The 16213-nt window shown below is 38.8% G+C and overlaps 1 protein-coding gene and 2 long non-coding RNA genes across 3 annotated transcripts; 2 read left to right on the top strand and 1 right to left on the bottom strand.

Annotated features, from left to right (window-relative positions):
• Positions 1-320: 320 nt before the first annotated feature.
• Positions 321-3451, top strand: LOC138044524 (uncharacterized). Its single transcript, XR_011131455.1, has 3 exons — positions 321-418; positions 1880-2028; positions 2916-3451. It is a non-coding gene; the product is annotated as an uncharacterized lncRNA (long non-coding RNA).
• Positions 3452-8574: 5123 nt separating this feature from the next.
• On the bottom strand, positions 8575-14975 carry LOC138044382 (uncharacterized). Its single transcript, XR_011131414.1, has 3 exons — positions 14847-14975; positions 9907-9966; positions 8575-9075 (listed from the first exon to the last, which is right to left on the bottom strand). It is a non-coding gene; the product is annotated as an uncharacterized lncRNA (long non-coding RNA).
• Positions 10294-14633, top strand: LOC138044381 (trace amine-associated receptor 1-like). The gene is made up of 3 exons (XM_068890903.1): positions 10294-10421; positions 10805-10893; positions 12796-14633. The coding sequence occupies exon 3, from the start codon at positions 13016-13018 to the stop codon at positions 14060-14062; it is 1047 nt and encodes a 348-aa protein (XP_068747004.1). The 5' UTR covers positions 10294-10421; positions 10805-10893; positions 12796-13015; the 3' UTR covers positions 14063-14633.
• Positions 14976-16213: the final 1238 nt, after the last annotated feature.

Raw genomic sequence — 16213 nt, 5'->3', positions numbered from 1 at the left:
TTGATACTTTTATTTCTGGTAAGGTTATCAGTGGCGTCGTCAGTTTGCACTGTAAATGATATTGCAAATGTAAAAAAAAAACTTTCTTATTAAAAAGAGTGTACAATATATTCACAATGATTGATGTGACATGTGCAGGTATGTGTGGTCTGACTCAGAATCGTCCGACGATGAAGCCTCAGGGGTTAAAAGAAATCTAAAAGCGATGGACCCACCATCTCATGAACACATCATTGACGAGGAAGAAATACAACAAGAACAAGCAACGATGGAGACAATTCCTTCTCAACTAGAGAAGCAAGATAAGGCTTTTTCTCAGGATTTTTCTGATCTGATCAAAATCGACTCTAAGACTGGAAAATTAAACAAAGATGTGGTTTATCTTGATGTAGCATCCATGGAGAAAGGAGATATCTTCGTAAGTAATGGCGTAGCAACGAGTGTTATGTAAACTGAATAACCTCTTTAACGACTTACGATTTGTTAGTTTTTAACTTCTTTACGTATAGAGCGGTTTTCAATTGAGTGTCGTAAAACAAATACCAAAGTAATTTCTTCGACCAATCACAACAGGTGGTTCATTGCAAACACGCAATGAACCAATCCAAATTGGTTTTGATTTTCATTCTCATTGGTGGATAGAGCGGTTTTCAATTGAGTGTCGAAAGTAGAGCAGTTTTCCATTGAGTGTCGTAAAACCAAAACCAAAGTAATTACTTTGGCCAATCAAAAAGGTCGGAGACAATCCAGTAAACCAATCAAAACTCGAAGCAATTACACGTAGCCGACACAAAGCGCGGGAAAATGTGCACGCGCGAGCCACGATTGGTTTTGGTTTCACTTCTGATTGGTTGAAAAAATGGCGCGAGAACTTTGAACCAATCACTGAGTGAAGTAATCATAAACCAAAGTAATTATCTAATTACTTTCGACACTCAATTGAAAACCACTCTAATTAGATAATTACTTTGGTTTATAATTTCTTCACTCAGTGATTGGTTCAAAGTTCTCGCGCCATTTTGTTAACCAATCAGAAGTGAAACCAAAACCAATCGTGGCTCGCGCGTGCACATTTTCCCGCGCTTTGTGTCGGCTACGTGTAATTACTTCGAGTTTTGATTGGTTTGCTGGATTGTCTCCGTCCTTTTTGATTGGCCAAAGTAATTACTTTGGTTTTGGTTTTACGACACTCAATTGAAAATCGCTCTAAACTGGCGCGAGATTTTTAAACCAATCACTAAGCGTAGCAATTGCAATTGCGTAATTACTTTCGGCAATCATTCCAAAACTGTTTATCACGAGTCAGGGTTACAGACAACAGGAGGTCACTTGTATAGTTCTGTGTATCTCAGTTAAAGTATTACCGAACTGAAGTAGAAGAAAAATTCGGTATCCATATTAAAAAATGACGCCGGATTCAGTCGTAATTTCAATAAAGCACATCAACTTATCTACGATATTTCGCATTTGTTTATTTATTTAGTTTTTATATACAAAATTCGAGTAAATTCTCACTGATTCGCTTGTATTCGCTTGATTCGCTTGATTCGCATTGTATCCATCATTGAGATCTTACTAAGAGTACTTTATTGAATCTTAATTCCACATAAAAGAACATGTTTAATGGGCCCATTTGCGGCAAAAGTGACCCGGGCGTTTCCCATCTAAGATTACAACCAGATTTTATATTCGCTGTTTTCACAAATCCCATAATACAGTTCATTTTGGGGGGTTATGTGCATTAAGACAATGGATATCCTGTTCACTGAAGCATGTTACAGTCCCAAGAGTAAATCACTTGTATTGTTTTTATGCAAAGAACCCTAAAACGTATTGCATTATGGGAATGGGAAAGTAGTGAATGATTTTAATTTTTCAGGGTGTCTCGCAGCTTGTCAGACCAACAGGAAGGAAGCTGATGTTAGTAAGTAAGGGTACAGTCATGATGAAAATCAAGAGAGATGATTTCTTTCGATATTCGACAAAACAAACGTTAAAGCAAGCCAGGAGAGTTGCACAGGAGCTTGAGTAAGTGGCTGAACTCGACTTTTCTTTCTATAAGAGCCATACAATATTATATTTTTTGCCACAGTTGCTTGTAATCTCGCAATCTGATTGGCTAATTTGCCGTTGTCGATAAGAGTCCAGACAACTCTGCTCGCGACACGCTCGAGTCAATTTGTCACGCATTGTAATAGCCAATCAGGAACGCTCATTTTGGGAAATAAACCAATCATATTGCGAGAAAGTTATGGACAACGCTCGAGCTCGAGAAGAGTGGAAGGGGAGCTTCCTCCCGTAATACAGGAACAAAATAATCTTAGTCATCAACGACGTCGCAGTGATGATGATGATGAAAATGATGGCGACGATGATGAAAAGAATATAAAACGCGATTTTTTCTTATGAAAAGACCCGTCCCCAGGGGAAGGGGGCTACCTTATATGGGCTATGTAGGTATATGCGGCCCAAAAGGGGATGATTTTTTAGCTGTTTTGGTCTGAAATAGGGTATCGATTTTGACCATTTCTGTTTGAAATAGGGTATGGTTTACGTACTTAAGTCTTGAATTGGGGATGTTTTGGAAGAAGCTACTTCTTCATCATTAGGTGATAAGACCATCAACAAAAGCCGTTCTCAAATTGTCACGCCAACCGTGCAACAACAGAAATATGTCTGAAATGGGGTATCAGTTTCAGGAAGCAGGCTGTACACGCCCAACCAAATTTCTCTGGGGACCCGTCCGGCGTCTCTTTATTAATCATTTCCCTGGCCCGAGTTCTTTACTGAAGTCCAGAAACCCGGGTAACTTGTGCAGATCGCATTCAGACGTCGAAGCTTCAGCTTTCCTCTTGAGAATACCAAAAATTCAGATGACCTCAATCTTCAAAGTTTATCACTTCCTTCATTTTCAGTTACCCCACTGAGAAAATGATCTGTCGTTCATACAATGAGCGCTGTTCCTGGGAACAATTCAAAAGCAGACAGTTACAATCGACTATGGGCAGCATACAAGAAAGGTGTATTCGTCATTTCAACTCATTTGAACAGAGCATACCCGAGGTGAAGCGACCGCTGAGACCTGCTCGCATTGATTGTGGTCCTTCAAGACTTGAGAAATTTGATCAGTATATGTCCTTCGTGTATGGCAGTCAGAAGGCGCGCGAAAGAAAGTATCACTGACTCTTTATGTTCTCCCTTTAATAAAGACATTGCTGAAGGCTGCCTAAACACTGGAAAAATACATCGTGAAATAATTTTCAGCACTCGAAGACTGAAATTTCTAATCTCCGAGCTGCAAAACCAGCCTTCTTAGGGTACAATGAGAGTATGGTGTGGTATGATATTTTATTTATCCACATTACACGGATGAGTACAAGACTCGTTTAAAAGTGAACGTGCCAAATAACTCTAAATCCATACATATTAAGACAGAAATAAGAAGGATGAAATAAATAAGGGGAAAACTAGCTATATAACAATCCAAATTAAGATTATTTAGCATTGTCTTTAAAACGTTAAGAGATCTTAAGAGATGGGGTGCTCCTAACACAATCAGGTAGATTGATCCATAATCTTGAGGTGATGTAAAGATATGACCTATTCATAAATCTACTGTTATAGGCAGGTTGATGTAGCTTGTTAACTAAGGTCATATCCATTATTACGAAATATGAACATTTCCTTTATATTGATCGGTCCCGTATTGTACATGCATTTATAAAAAAGTGTGAGAGCATGAGAATATCTACGATGCACTGGTAAGTAGGTCACCATATGAGGATGACTTGGACATATTCATAAGAGATCTAATAGTGTACTGATTTGTAAGCTCCAGCTTATTAGAAAGACCAGATGATAACCCAACTAAAACCGGAGCACAGTATTTAAAGTGTGGCAAGGTAAAAGCCTTGTAACTATTAACCATTGTATTTTCCCCATTGAAAATGTCGTTCAGAAGTTGTGCGTCCATGCATGGTTCCTTCACTAACTTCATACATATATCCTCCTGGTTATACATTTCGCCGAGTCTTGGACTGTGAATCCATTTGTGCGGATCCTCCTGGGGAGCAGAGATGCGCTGTTGGCCCGAGAGACCCTTTTAACTTGTATACAAATTGTCTTCTTCTCTCTCGTCCGCCTGTAAATCGTTGTTCATGTCGATCCGGTGTCATCTAGTTGGAGAAAAAAAAGGTTCTGGGATAATCACGTAAATTCCCATTCGCTATCTAGATTGGCCATTTAGCCAGCATGGTTGCTCTGATAGTGTAGTGGTGATCACACACCTAACCGGTAGTCAAGGGGACGTGTGTTCAAATCCCGCTCAGGGCATAAAAAGTTTTGCTCCCAATGAAAATGTCATTCAGGGGTTGTCCGTCCTTGGTCCCTTCAAACTTCATTAATTAACTACATTTCGCCGATTCTTGGACTGTGAATCCATTTGTGATCCTCCAAGGGGGCAGGTTTCATGAATGGCCTGTAGATCCCACTTGTGAGGTCAAATGTCACCTCTAGGAAGTTAACTGTTTTTTTGTTTGCTTCGATTGTCATTTTGAGACCGTTAGATTTAAAAATGTTGCTGACTTCTTGCTTTGTTTTCTCAATTTCTCTTGTTGTTGCTTTGCATGCAGCCAAACCGTCGTAACGGTAGAGGTATACTTTATCTTTGAATTTTCAGGCGAGTAAGGACAGGATGTACGTACCAACTAGTTCGCAGGTTTCACCGCCGTCGTATGAACGCATCGTCATATCAAATATGTTGTCAGCATTCTTTTTTGCCCAAGGTGAGCTCTGGTGGGATAGGACTGACTTTTTTGAGTGAATGATAATGTGGCAACCTTGTTGAGTAACGTTGGTGAATTGGGATGCATAGTCTAGCGCTTTCATGAGGAGTTGCTCTGAGATGGATGGGTAGACGTCACACGTCGAGGGTTATGAAGACGTGTTGAGTTTTGTTTGGTATTGCTTTGAACCATTCTATGGCTATGGAAAATCCTAAGGAAATGTAAACCCTATAATAATATTAGAAAGAAATGTAATTTGTGCCTTTATGAGAAATTCATAATAATCTGTAAAAAAGATCTAGGAAGCCTAAACAGACGAAACGAATTAGCAAGCTCATGCCCCCACACAAACAGATATGTCCTAAAAAAACTTTAAAGTAACGTGAATAGAAAAAAAGCCGCACCATAGTAACCACGCATTTGTCTATATATCGCCAGTATTCACTTACTGGCCGGTTGTTAATGTTACCTGATGAGTGTGGTCACGCTTTGGTCATACGAAAGAAAGTTGTAGTAATAAAACGATGAAACCCTCCTGAAGTCCTGAACTTATCAACAAGAATATTCACTGCTCCTATAACAGTTGAGCGCTCTTCGAAAATCTGTACACCTCAAGGTAAAAACAAATCAATAATCACCAATGTAATTATACTAATACTAAATAGCCCAATCTACATTGTACTGGCTCTTGCTCAAATTTATTATTTTCTATGCGCGGATTTATTTTCTCTAACTGATCATGACTATGGCAACACCATTTTTGGATGTGGAACTGCTTACTTAAGTTTTTAAACGTATTTAACTTGTGTGTCCTTGCTGCTGTTATAAATCAGCAGGCAGCGCAATGTCATATTATTTTAAAGCTTAAGTATTATTATTATTATTATTATTATTATTATTATTATTTCAATTAACAATCTGTCATTTTCTCTTCATCAAAAAAAACGTCGGTTTTGGATATATATTGAACATTACAAAAGCAACGCGACACAACGCACGTTAATCTCTCTTGATTGCTGCCATCTTTGGAGAGATGGATCTAGCATCGCGTTTACGCAAGCACCAAAGGGTGTTAAAGGTTAGGGTTAAGGGTTAGGCCACATGCTTCTTGTCATAAAAGCAAGAAAATTTTCTTCTTTTATTTAGTCTCTCTCCTCTTGAGAAGTGGCTCGATATCTGTTGCTAACGGGCAAGAAATGAGCTAAAATCAAACTATTTTCTTTGAAACCATCACAAATCTAAGGTTGAAAAGCAATCTCTCTCCTTTGCGGCAATTGATATGTTGAAAGATCTCCCATCTCCTTTAAAAGACGCCAGTGTTTTTGCGTTTGCGGTAGATTAAGTGTTACTATTAAAACAATAAATGAATCCACCTCATTTAAAAAGTATACACAATTGAGCAAATAAGGTTTCTTCACTTTTTTATTTTCTTTTTTTCCTTTATTCACCTGCTGTCTTATCAAAACTTTAAATGTGTTATACACCTTATTCCAAACTGGCCACCATTTTAGTATTCTTTTGTTTCCATGCAAATTGGCCCTTATGGTCTTCTTCAAGGTTAAATATCCTTTTGAATTTTACGTTTGAAAGCGAGGCCATAAGGGCCGATTTGCATCGACAGAAATGAATACTAAAATGGCGGCCATTTTGGAATAAGGTGTATGAGAACTAATAGGTCAACGTAGCTACCCAGCTCAAATTTTACTATTAATTGAATAAAGTAGTTTATTTTTAGAATGAGCGAAATAAAGATTCTTGATTCTTGATAAACGCAAATAGTCCATTTTACAGTTGTGTGCTTAGTTACCAGGCCTATGAATGAAAGTGAGGCTGAAGTTTACCTTGTTTGGAGAGTAACCTCATTGCTATCAGTTATGTAAATTCTTACACAACATCATTAACATAAGAAAAGTAGGGAGGTCTGTATCATAACAAGGTCAAGAACAGCCTCACTTTCATTTAAAGGCCAGGTTACTAAGCACACAACTGTAAAGAGGTCTATTCCAACCTTGCGTTTGCTGCTGGGTGTTCATATGCTCTCCAGTACTCAAATGTCATCATCGTTACAAAAGTTCACTTAGTCCTCTTGTTAGGTTTCGGCAATTAGGTTAGGGTTAGGGTTAGGGTTAGCCTAACCCTAACCTTTAGCCTATGTTTAAACTAATTCACGTTTCATTTCTGCGTCTACAGAGAGATAAAAAGGGATTTGTATCCCACCCTTCTGCGACCGTGTAAACCTAAGCTTCGATGCAGCATTTTACCACATGAAGATGTAGACTAATTTTTGGCAATAAAGCACAATTTAATTTCAACCGCTTTTAGTTTATCTCAAAATCCAAAGTTTTTTCTTTGCCCACTTTTGAACACGTAACCGTTTCTCTTTGCAATCCGTATCGCAGCTCACGGACCTCATGATGTGTCAGGCGTTAGTTTTATCTACATTCTTGTTTTATGTCTCCGACGATGAATCACATCGAAACGTGACTATATTCCTGCTATGTTTTGGTTTTCAAGGTCCTGGTATCTTTTGTGCCATTAAGACCAGCACGTCTCGCATTTATTCATGCGCTTTTAATTTTAATATTTAACGACTTTTCATGGGAAATACAATCCATTCCATTCAATCCTGGCAATCCGCGGAAAACAGAAAATAGTTTTAGTAGAGTACATTCGGTTTCAGTAAACAAAATGCATCATTGAATTGCAGGGGTTTTCACAAATGTCATGGCACTTTTAGCAATCTACATAAAGCGTGACAGGGCCCACGTAAAAACGGTTATTTAAATTTTCAAACGTGAACTCGTTAACTGACTACCTTGACACTCATGAGACTCATCACTATAAACGCACTATTGCGTTGCGGGTCAACCTTCCTTGTTTTAATATCGCACCTTTGTAAAGCTCATTAAAAAGAATAGGAACACTTTTATTTATTTAAGCATACGCAGCTGAAGGAGAATTTAAGGCAAAACCTGAAATATCAACAAAAGGCCGTGATGGATGGTCGTACATTTACTATCGTTTTCTCTCTCAGCCAATCGGTCAAGTGCCACTTTTTGCGTGGTCATTGAAGTCAAAAGGCACGCCAGTAAATAGTTGACAAAACCACTCGAAATCAGGACCTCGTCAATTGCTTTTAACTGTGGCATCCTTGAAAGAAAAATCCATTACCGGTGACAAGATAAATGAAACATGTTACTGTATACATAAAAGCCAAATATAACAGATAAATATCAAAGACCCACTCAATACATTTAAGAAATTTCTACGTACGCAATACGCTTCAGAACTCCACAAAAATGAGAGCAAACGGCAATTAGTTGAAGGGGAATCAAAGATTCACCGTTGTGCGTCGACGATTCCTGAAAACCGTTTGCGTACCAAGATGCACGCCCTTCGCGCAGCACAGTAATTGTCTTGTGGCGTCCCACACCCAATTAGATGAAAGACGCAGCTTACAATTATAAAATTGTCTGTGCTGATAACCAAGCAATAACGGACAAATGAGATTTTATCAGGAGTGGGTAGAATTCCGATCAGTGCATTATCACCTGAAGGACTGTAAGTCTCTTTTTATTTTATTATGGAAAGGGAAGCAAAAAAAAAACTTAAAACACGTTCCATTAAATAATGATCTGTTTATAGAGTAAACACGTCTCAAATACATCATTTTGTGTTTGCAATGTGACATTGAAGTGCTGCATCATGCTTACTCACTCTTGACTTGTTTATAAGTGGAATCTCAGTGTAGACGGAAATCTCCTATCATTATGGTTCAGTGTCTTAGTGCCCAGAGTTGGAGCTGAACCCTTGTCAATTCGCGGTTGTTCGCGATTAATCACGGTAGGAAACTATTCAATGTTTGTTTGCGACTGTTAGTTGTTTAGTTACGATAAAACTCAGTCACATTATTAGCAAAATGATTCATGCACGGTTATATTTCAAAAGTCAATCAGTCAACAAAGATTATTGAGATTCCAATTGAGAAGGCCGGCATGACATCTACATGATCTGCATCTACATGTTCGCAAAGTCCCTTTTGACTCAGGGCTGTTTCTGCTACACCACAAGCTTTTTTAAAGAGAAACCACGCCAAGCCGGCCACTTCCACTGGAGAGGACAGGACAGTCACAACACCGGGGACTCCATGTCCTACTCTTTCCGAATATTGTGTGGTTTCTTTAACGCCACAGGGAACATATGAACAAGGAGGATATTTGTGAAAAGGAGCCTACTGTTTTTAGTCCTCATCGCAGTCAGCTCTTTTTCGTATTATAAACAAAAGATTGGCCTGAAATGAGATAGATAAAGTCAAATTGCGAAAATATTGAATAAAAACAACTTGCCATTGTCATAAGGCCTTGCTGATCCCTCAGATATCAGGTTTAATGGGAAAGGCAAATTTTGGCAACCTTATTAGATCTTCTCTGTAACTGAGGGGAAGTTAAGGTTCTTTGGAGAACATTAGTATTAAGTTTCCTTCTTCTGTATTTATCTTAACCAGGGCCTTTTATCAACCATTTTATCTTCTCAACACTACAACAACATAGGTGTTCTTTACTGAAACGAACTGGAAATGCCGAATACAAAAAGTACGCAGAATAATAAGAAAAAACGAAGCTATTTTTTATCGACCTTTCATTTGCATCGTCAGGGTCGTAGCTTAAAACCCCCTATGAGAAAATTTATGCACGTGCCATGAAAAACGCTTGGGGCAGCTGTTCCGGAAATAAAAAATAAAAAATATAGCTAAGCATTAGGAAACATTAAAAAAAAGGATCAACATTCACGCACACGAGGAATACATGCTAATCGGAGATACAAGATACAAAGCAAGGTAGAGGAAATGCTGTGTGTGGTTATGCATTAAAAGATTACAAGCACAAACCATTATTGCGCTAAATTCTTTTAAGAGTATTTTGGTTTTGGTGTGAGCTACTTTATTAATTGAAAAATAAACCTACACTGTTTTTTTCGCGAGAATACAATGAAACGCGCTTCCGAACATGTGGAGAAAAGAAAAATTAAGTATCGGAACCGTCTGATAAAATGAAAATAGGAATATGCCCTAAATGCCGGAGTGAATAGGAAGTTTTTCGCTTCACCGGGTAGTATTCATTACCTGCTGGCTAGCTGGATATTAAAAGTCTTCAAGCTAACCTCTGAATAATCGATGCAGAGTCTGCAATTTCAAAACATAAATATCTGTCGTAAATAATACATAAGGAACACTTTTTTGATGGAACATGAAATTCTAAGTCAACATCAAAAAGTGTCAATGCGTTTTGGAAGCCGTCAAACATTTTAAGGCTCAGTGTGAAGGACTATAATTGTGTAATGGTTGCATGACAATTTTTCGTTTAGAAAAGAGCATTTTCTGTAACATGGGAGCTACCTCGTATAGCTGCTCTGTGCATTAATCATAAATGAAATTGCAAATGAATTTAAATGGTAAAGCAACAGCTGTTGAAAAGTCTTCTGCATGAACTTGAGCTTCGCCGCAAATTACTTTTGTCGACTGACATGACAGTTTTTACACAAGGAACAGTACGAGCAATGTCATTTCGGGAATTTCATCTAAAAAGAGCTCAATACATGCTTCTCGCAACGTGTGGGTAAACTCTTCAACCTTTCTCAGTAAGCTTCTATCGTTTTTTGATGTTTCATAAATGCTAAAGGCGAAAGAATAATTGATTTTTGTTTCCGTCAAAATTATCAGTTATCATTGAAAGGTGCAGCATAAACGGTCAATAATTATACGATGACAAAACGCGCTACATCAAGAGCACTTCTTCTATACCATTTGGAAATTATTTCAGTTGCATTTGTCTCTTGTGCAAGATATATGGGTTGTTGACCAAGCGTGAGCTCAAGATGGCTTGATATTGGCTAAGATTTTTGCGTGTTTATGGACCGAGACGAAATCGAAGTCCATAAACACGCAAAAAATGAATAACTAGTTTATGGAGTATGTATAAAATAAACCCTGACCGTAAACTATTCATTTATAAATTATCCAGAAGAGTTCGCATCAATTGTTGTCGTCGGGTCAAGTGGATTGAGGAGTAGGCAGCAGAATCAGAGGTAGAGAGTTCAAGATCAAGTTCTGGTGAGTATACAAAAAGGTTTTGAGAAAGATGATATGTCTGTGAGTAGTGATGTGTATATAGGGGGTGTACATAAGAAGGGATAGATGTGTGAAGGAAGGGTGGAGTTTGGCAGAGGTGCTGGAGAGGATAAGGGAGAGGTAGGTGAGTGGAAGGGAAGAAAAGATGTCTAGTTCTTTTTTAGACCCTCTAAAAAACCAAGTCCCTGTTTTTTTAAGTGCACCCCTTTTTTTAGACCGTTGATTTAAAGAAAACAGTTTAAAAGATTTTAACCGGTTTGAAAAAAAAATGCACTGGTTTAAAAAAATTCAAACCAAAAACAAATTTAAACCACAACATACACACTAAGTTCCATTTCTTTTCAGCCAATGCTGGCGCTTTTTTAAGAAAGGGATTAATGTATTGTTAGGTAAGACCAAGTAGACATTTGATTTTTACTACTGAAAGCTGAACAAACATCTCCTTCCTAAAAACCAAGGATAATTGTAATATAATTCAGCAAAGCTCTGGCAGCACTTGTCACGCAGTAAAGTTAGTTGCGGGTACTCATACTCTTTTCAGAATATATCATACGAACTTGATGATGTTTTGTGGTATTTGGGATTGAAGTCATCTTCCCCTCATGCATATTTGTTCGTTGTTTTATTGGCTCCCACGTGATTATTAATGGTAATAGGACGTAGTGGAGTCCAGTTCAGTCTGTAATCATATGAGTTTATCACGAATATGATTACAGACAGAATTGGACGACACGTAGTCCTCTTACCAATTAATCACGAAAATTACAATTTCTGAGAAAAGAAGAATAGCCAAGTTATGAGACAAGACTGACAAAGGAGGCGTAAATGGTTTAATGTCGCTCTGAAAGAACGAAAGAAAGAAAGAAAGACAGAAAGCGAGCCCCAATTTAGGAGTTTGTACACTGTTGATATGGTGATTGAAACCAAGGTTATGATTGGTTGATTTAAATTACAACTTTAAATGTGATGGCTCATTGAACTGTCGGATAACAACTTGGCAAGTGAATTAGTGGAAAATAGGAGTTTTTAAGCCAATCACAATCGAGGAAATTGCAATTTTTTTTATTAGTCCCTGCCAAAAATAACATGTGTGACGTGTCGCTAGAGTCACCATGCACCCACGACTGGCTTAGTTATACAACCCCTCTCACTATGAAGGGGCAATCATAAACCTATCAGGGAATTTGACCTTTTTTGGAGAAATCCGAGGTTGAGTATCAGCTTTGCAACATGTCATTGAAAAAAGTCTCTTTATTCTGGTTTCCTTGTGATCTGTAACGGTCTGAGATCGGTCTGCGACACGATCTCCAGTAGGTCTGCTCCACATCACAGGCATATGTAAACAACTGTCCTCGGCGCGCGGCGTCTTCGGCGACCTGCGGCACACAGTCTGGATGATCGAGAAAGTTGAATCTAGTTCTACTTTCCCGACCATTACGACGCTTGCGACTAAGACAATTGTTAATGGGAACGTGTGTCTGAGATGATCAGTGTCCTATCGGCGACACACTATTGTTCGCCTTGAAACACCTCCAATCAGACTTGAAGTAATTGCGTTCCTTTTTCTCCTCGCTTCGCAGAGGATTAGTTGTACGTCTGTCTGCGATCGCTTCAGATTTAAATGGAAACACTTGCCTCCTGTGTTTACGATCGTCCGGTCTGCGATAAGACCGACGCAGACAGCTTCCGATGGTCGCAGACCGTTGCAGATCATATGGAAACCAGGCTTAAAGGCCCGGGGCAAACCACCCGGATTGTAGGCCGCCCCAGCAGCCAACATCGCTCCACATCGTTCAACCAAATCGAACGGATTTTGAAACAAATGTTGAGGCCGTTTGCCCCGGCCCTAAGTTAACAAGATTTCGTTCTCTACTTCTTTTCCAGGAAATGAAAAAGAAAGTGAAATATCAAAATTGATCAGTTGTTCTGGGAACCGGAATTTGCACATTGTATGAAAGATCCAAAGTCAAAGTCTAACAATGCTTACAAAACGGTGCTATCTTCATTGAGGACAAAACCAACAGAGCGAAACAGATTTTTGAGAACAAGTAATAAATAACTTCAGTCTGGCTAAGAACAGTCCTAACAACTTAAAAAAGAGGAGATGTATGCGAAAAACGGCAGCAACACAACAGCCACTAATGAGAAGATTGAACAAGACCTTGAGGCCTTACCACAACTAATTCCCATCGGAATATTAGTTATTCTTACAAACAGTTTGGTATTTCTTCTTTTCTACAAAAGAAAACATTTACGAAAGGCCGCAAACTATCTTCTATTCAGTCTAGCAGTTTGCGACTTTTTGAACGGTTCTTTGAACATCATTCTTTTTGTTATGGCTTTTTTACCTGTGGTCGAAGGAGCAACGTACTTCATTCTGGTCTGCGCAGTGGAAGTTTCACACAATTTTGTAGCCATAACAGAAGCTTGTCACATCATTTTGATAACTGCTGAGAAGTACATTGCTGTAATGCGGCCTTTGAAATACCACGTGATCAAAACGAGGACGATACTATTGGCCATAGCAGGAGCATGGCTAATTTCGGGGCTCATAGCAGCTTCTCCAATCGGTTGGTTTTCCCCGAGGTTATCTCGAATCAAAATTGGGTTAACACTAGAATTCATTTTCAACGTTTTTTGCGTTGTTGTGGTTTTTATAGTGCCCAATACTTTTATAACGTTTGCGCACGTCACCATGTTTAGGAAAGTGCTCCAGAAAAGCAGACGGAGAAACATTCTTTACAGACCTAACAGTGGCAAAGTTTGTACAACGAAGAGGACCGAAATCAAGTGTTTGGTAATATTCGCCACCATGGCAACTGTTTTTGCACTATGCTGGCTTCCTTGGTTTACGCTGCGTCTTGTTTACTCGATGATTGGTCAGCGGTGGATAAAGCCAAACTATGATGTTTTAGAGACCGCTGCGCACGTCACTGTAATCTTAAGATACCTCGCTTCAGCGATCAACCCACTGCTTTACACATTTTTTAAACAAGACTTTTGGAGAGCGCTAAAAAGGATGGTGTTCATCAAATCGACGAAAGACTCAAGAAGACTCAAAACTTCTTCGACAAACAGTCGGTATAAAAGGAGATCAATAAAGAACAACCGATCCGATTGTGTAATGAACAACAGACAACAACCTCCCTAATTATATGAAATGCCTCCAAGAGCTGTCCCGAGAAATCACAACTTGGTAAAGAGAGCAGTTCCAGCCAGTTACACTGAACACAGCGCCATGAAGAAAATATCGTGATATTTCCAAAAAGGGCCTTACTATACTCGAAATCAGGTTCCGTCCGTAAAGTGGCAAGAAAATAATTTAATTTTAACGGATGGTGAAAAATTGATATATCATAGGTAAACATCATTTTGGTTGGCGTATATGTAACGTGAAAAGATCAATGATTGCCCCAACAGGGCTTAGGGGACGATTTACCAGAAAAAAAATCGTGGATTGACAGTTGCGCGCAAGGGATTGACGAAAACGAACAGTTCGATGCTTGCAACGAAAGTCTTTTTTTCAACGCCTTGTCTTATGTTTTTGCCGGCTTCAAGGGTGTTAGGAGACTAACCATAAAGTTTATGTACCACACAAATTCTCTCGATTTTCCAGAAATAAATAGTTAATGTTTTAACATCAATCTTTTGCATGTAAGTAACAAATAATGATGAACTGAATGTAGGTACACTAATGCATTTGAGGTGAGATATGTCCAGAAATGCAGCCAATCCTGAACAACAATTTCGTGTTTCCTGGAATTTATCTTGCACGATCTTTCCTCGATGTGGAAATCATAAAAAGAGCTTCACTTGGAAAAGAAGTGGCATTTTTACTCGGTGATATGATGACGAGTACTGCTATGGGTTGGATTTGTCCACTTCTGTCACCCACTTCCTCATGCACTAACTGCGTCAATGACGCACACACTTACCCATCCACCAGCTAACTCAATTATCACTTCTTTATATTTGTTTCGTATGTCTTGCATAATTCCGAGACTGCGTCCACATTTATACGTCTTCAAATTTTGCCATTTTCATCTAGACGCAAACGAAGCAAAATATTTTCCATCCTCACTACCGTTTTCAATTATCCACAATTCAACGCTCAAAAAACGATGAAAACAAACGTTTTCAAAGTTTTCCCACGCTCTTTACGTCATCGTTTTAAAAGCTTTCATTTTCATCTATCCACGCAAATGCATTTTCAAAACTTGTCTCTCCCCCTTACGTCATCGCCCAAGTTCAAAAGGATCCGTTTTATCCTCTCCACACTTAAAACTGAAACGTTTTCAACTGAAACGCTCCACTTTTCAAGTGTGGATGACTGGCGAAAACGTATCAAAAGGTATGGGGCTCTAGCAGTTCACAGAATTCATGTTTTGGTACCGTGTTTTTTCACACGAGTTCAGTTAAGAGTAAAATCTTTCTAAGTTGTCAAGGTCACAGAAGGTTCAAATGTTTTTGTCATTACATATTTTTTCGTAGCGTATTTTGGAAAAGTCGTCACAAGCAAAATCATACTGAGATGATGGTGTTGGTGTGTTAAAAAATGGCCTTTTGCCCGTTCGAATTCCATGGCCCGTTATCATGTCCTTTCTCTTTTCCTTCAAAAAAGACAAGATTGTCATTTGCATAAATGTCTCTAGTAATCAAATTTGCTGTCTGATGTGACAACAAGATAAAAAACCAAAGAAAACAATACAAAAACAAAAAAAAACAAAACAAGGAATACTTTCTATCTCCCATAATAATGATGAAAAAAATTTACTATAGCACCTTTCAAGAGAGCTAAGGTGTTGGGGTTAGGGTTAATGAAAACCGTACTAGATTCAGGAGGAAATTAAAACAATATTGGAAAAGACTAATGCCTGGGCTGAAAGGTTCAAATTAACAGTTTAAGTGATCAGGCTTTCGCCAATTATTAAACAAGAGGAGGCCCTTCACGCCGGCGCCTGGCTTATTACAAATGCAAATTTACAGCTGTTACGTCCTTGTTAGGTAACCACAAACTTAGTCATAGGCTGTTGCTTGGGTCATTGTGTCAGTTTTAGAACATGCGCACGCGCAAGTTATTATAGTTTTGGTACCACACAAAAAGAACGAGGGCCACGCAATGGGCGAAAGGCACGCAGCTGTGAACTATAGGAAAGGAATTTGGCGCAGAGTACTTAGGTGCTACAGGAGCCTACCACGCAGACGGTCTAAGCTTCTTTGTCACGCATTCCTCCCCCAGTAACACCCGCTGAAACGAAAAGCAATTTTCGTTCAACGGTTGTTTGCCCACTATTTAAAGAAA

The sequence above is a fragment of the Montipora capricornis genome, chromosome 4, assembly GCF_036669925.1.
Source record: "Montipora capricornis isolate CH-2021 chromosome 4, ASM3666992v2, whole genome shotgun sequence".
Taxonomy (NCBI): Eukaryota; Metazoa; Cnidaria; class Anthozoa; order Scleractinia; family Acroporidae; genus Montipora; species Montipora capricornis.
This window is presented reverse-complemented; position numbering and strand designations above follow the sequence as displayed.

Excerpts from the sequence above, each read along its gene's own strand:
- LOC138044381 (XM_068890903.1), top strand. The coding sequence starts at position 13,016 with ATGTATGCGAAAAACGGCAGCAACACAACAGCCACTAATGAGAAGATT.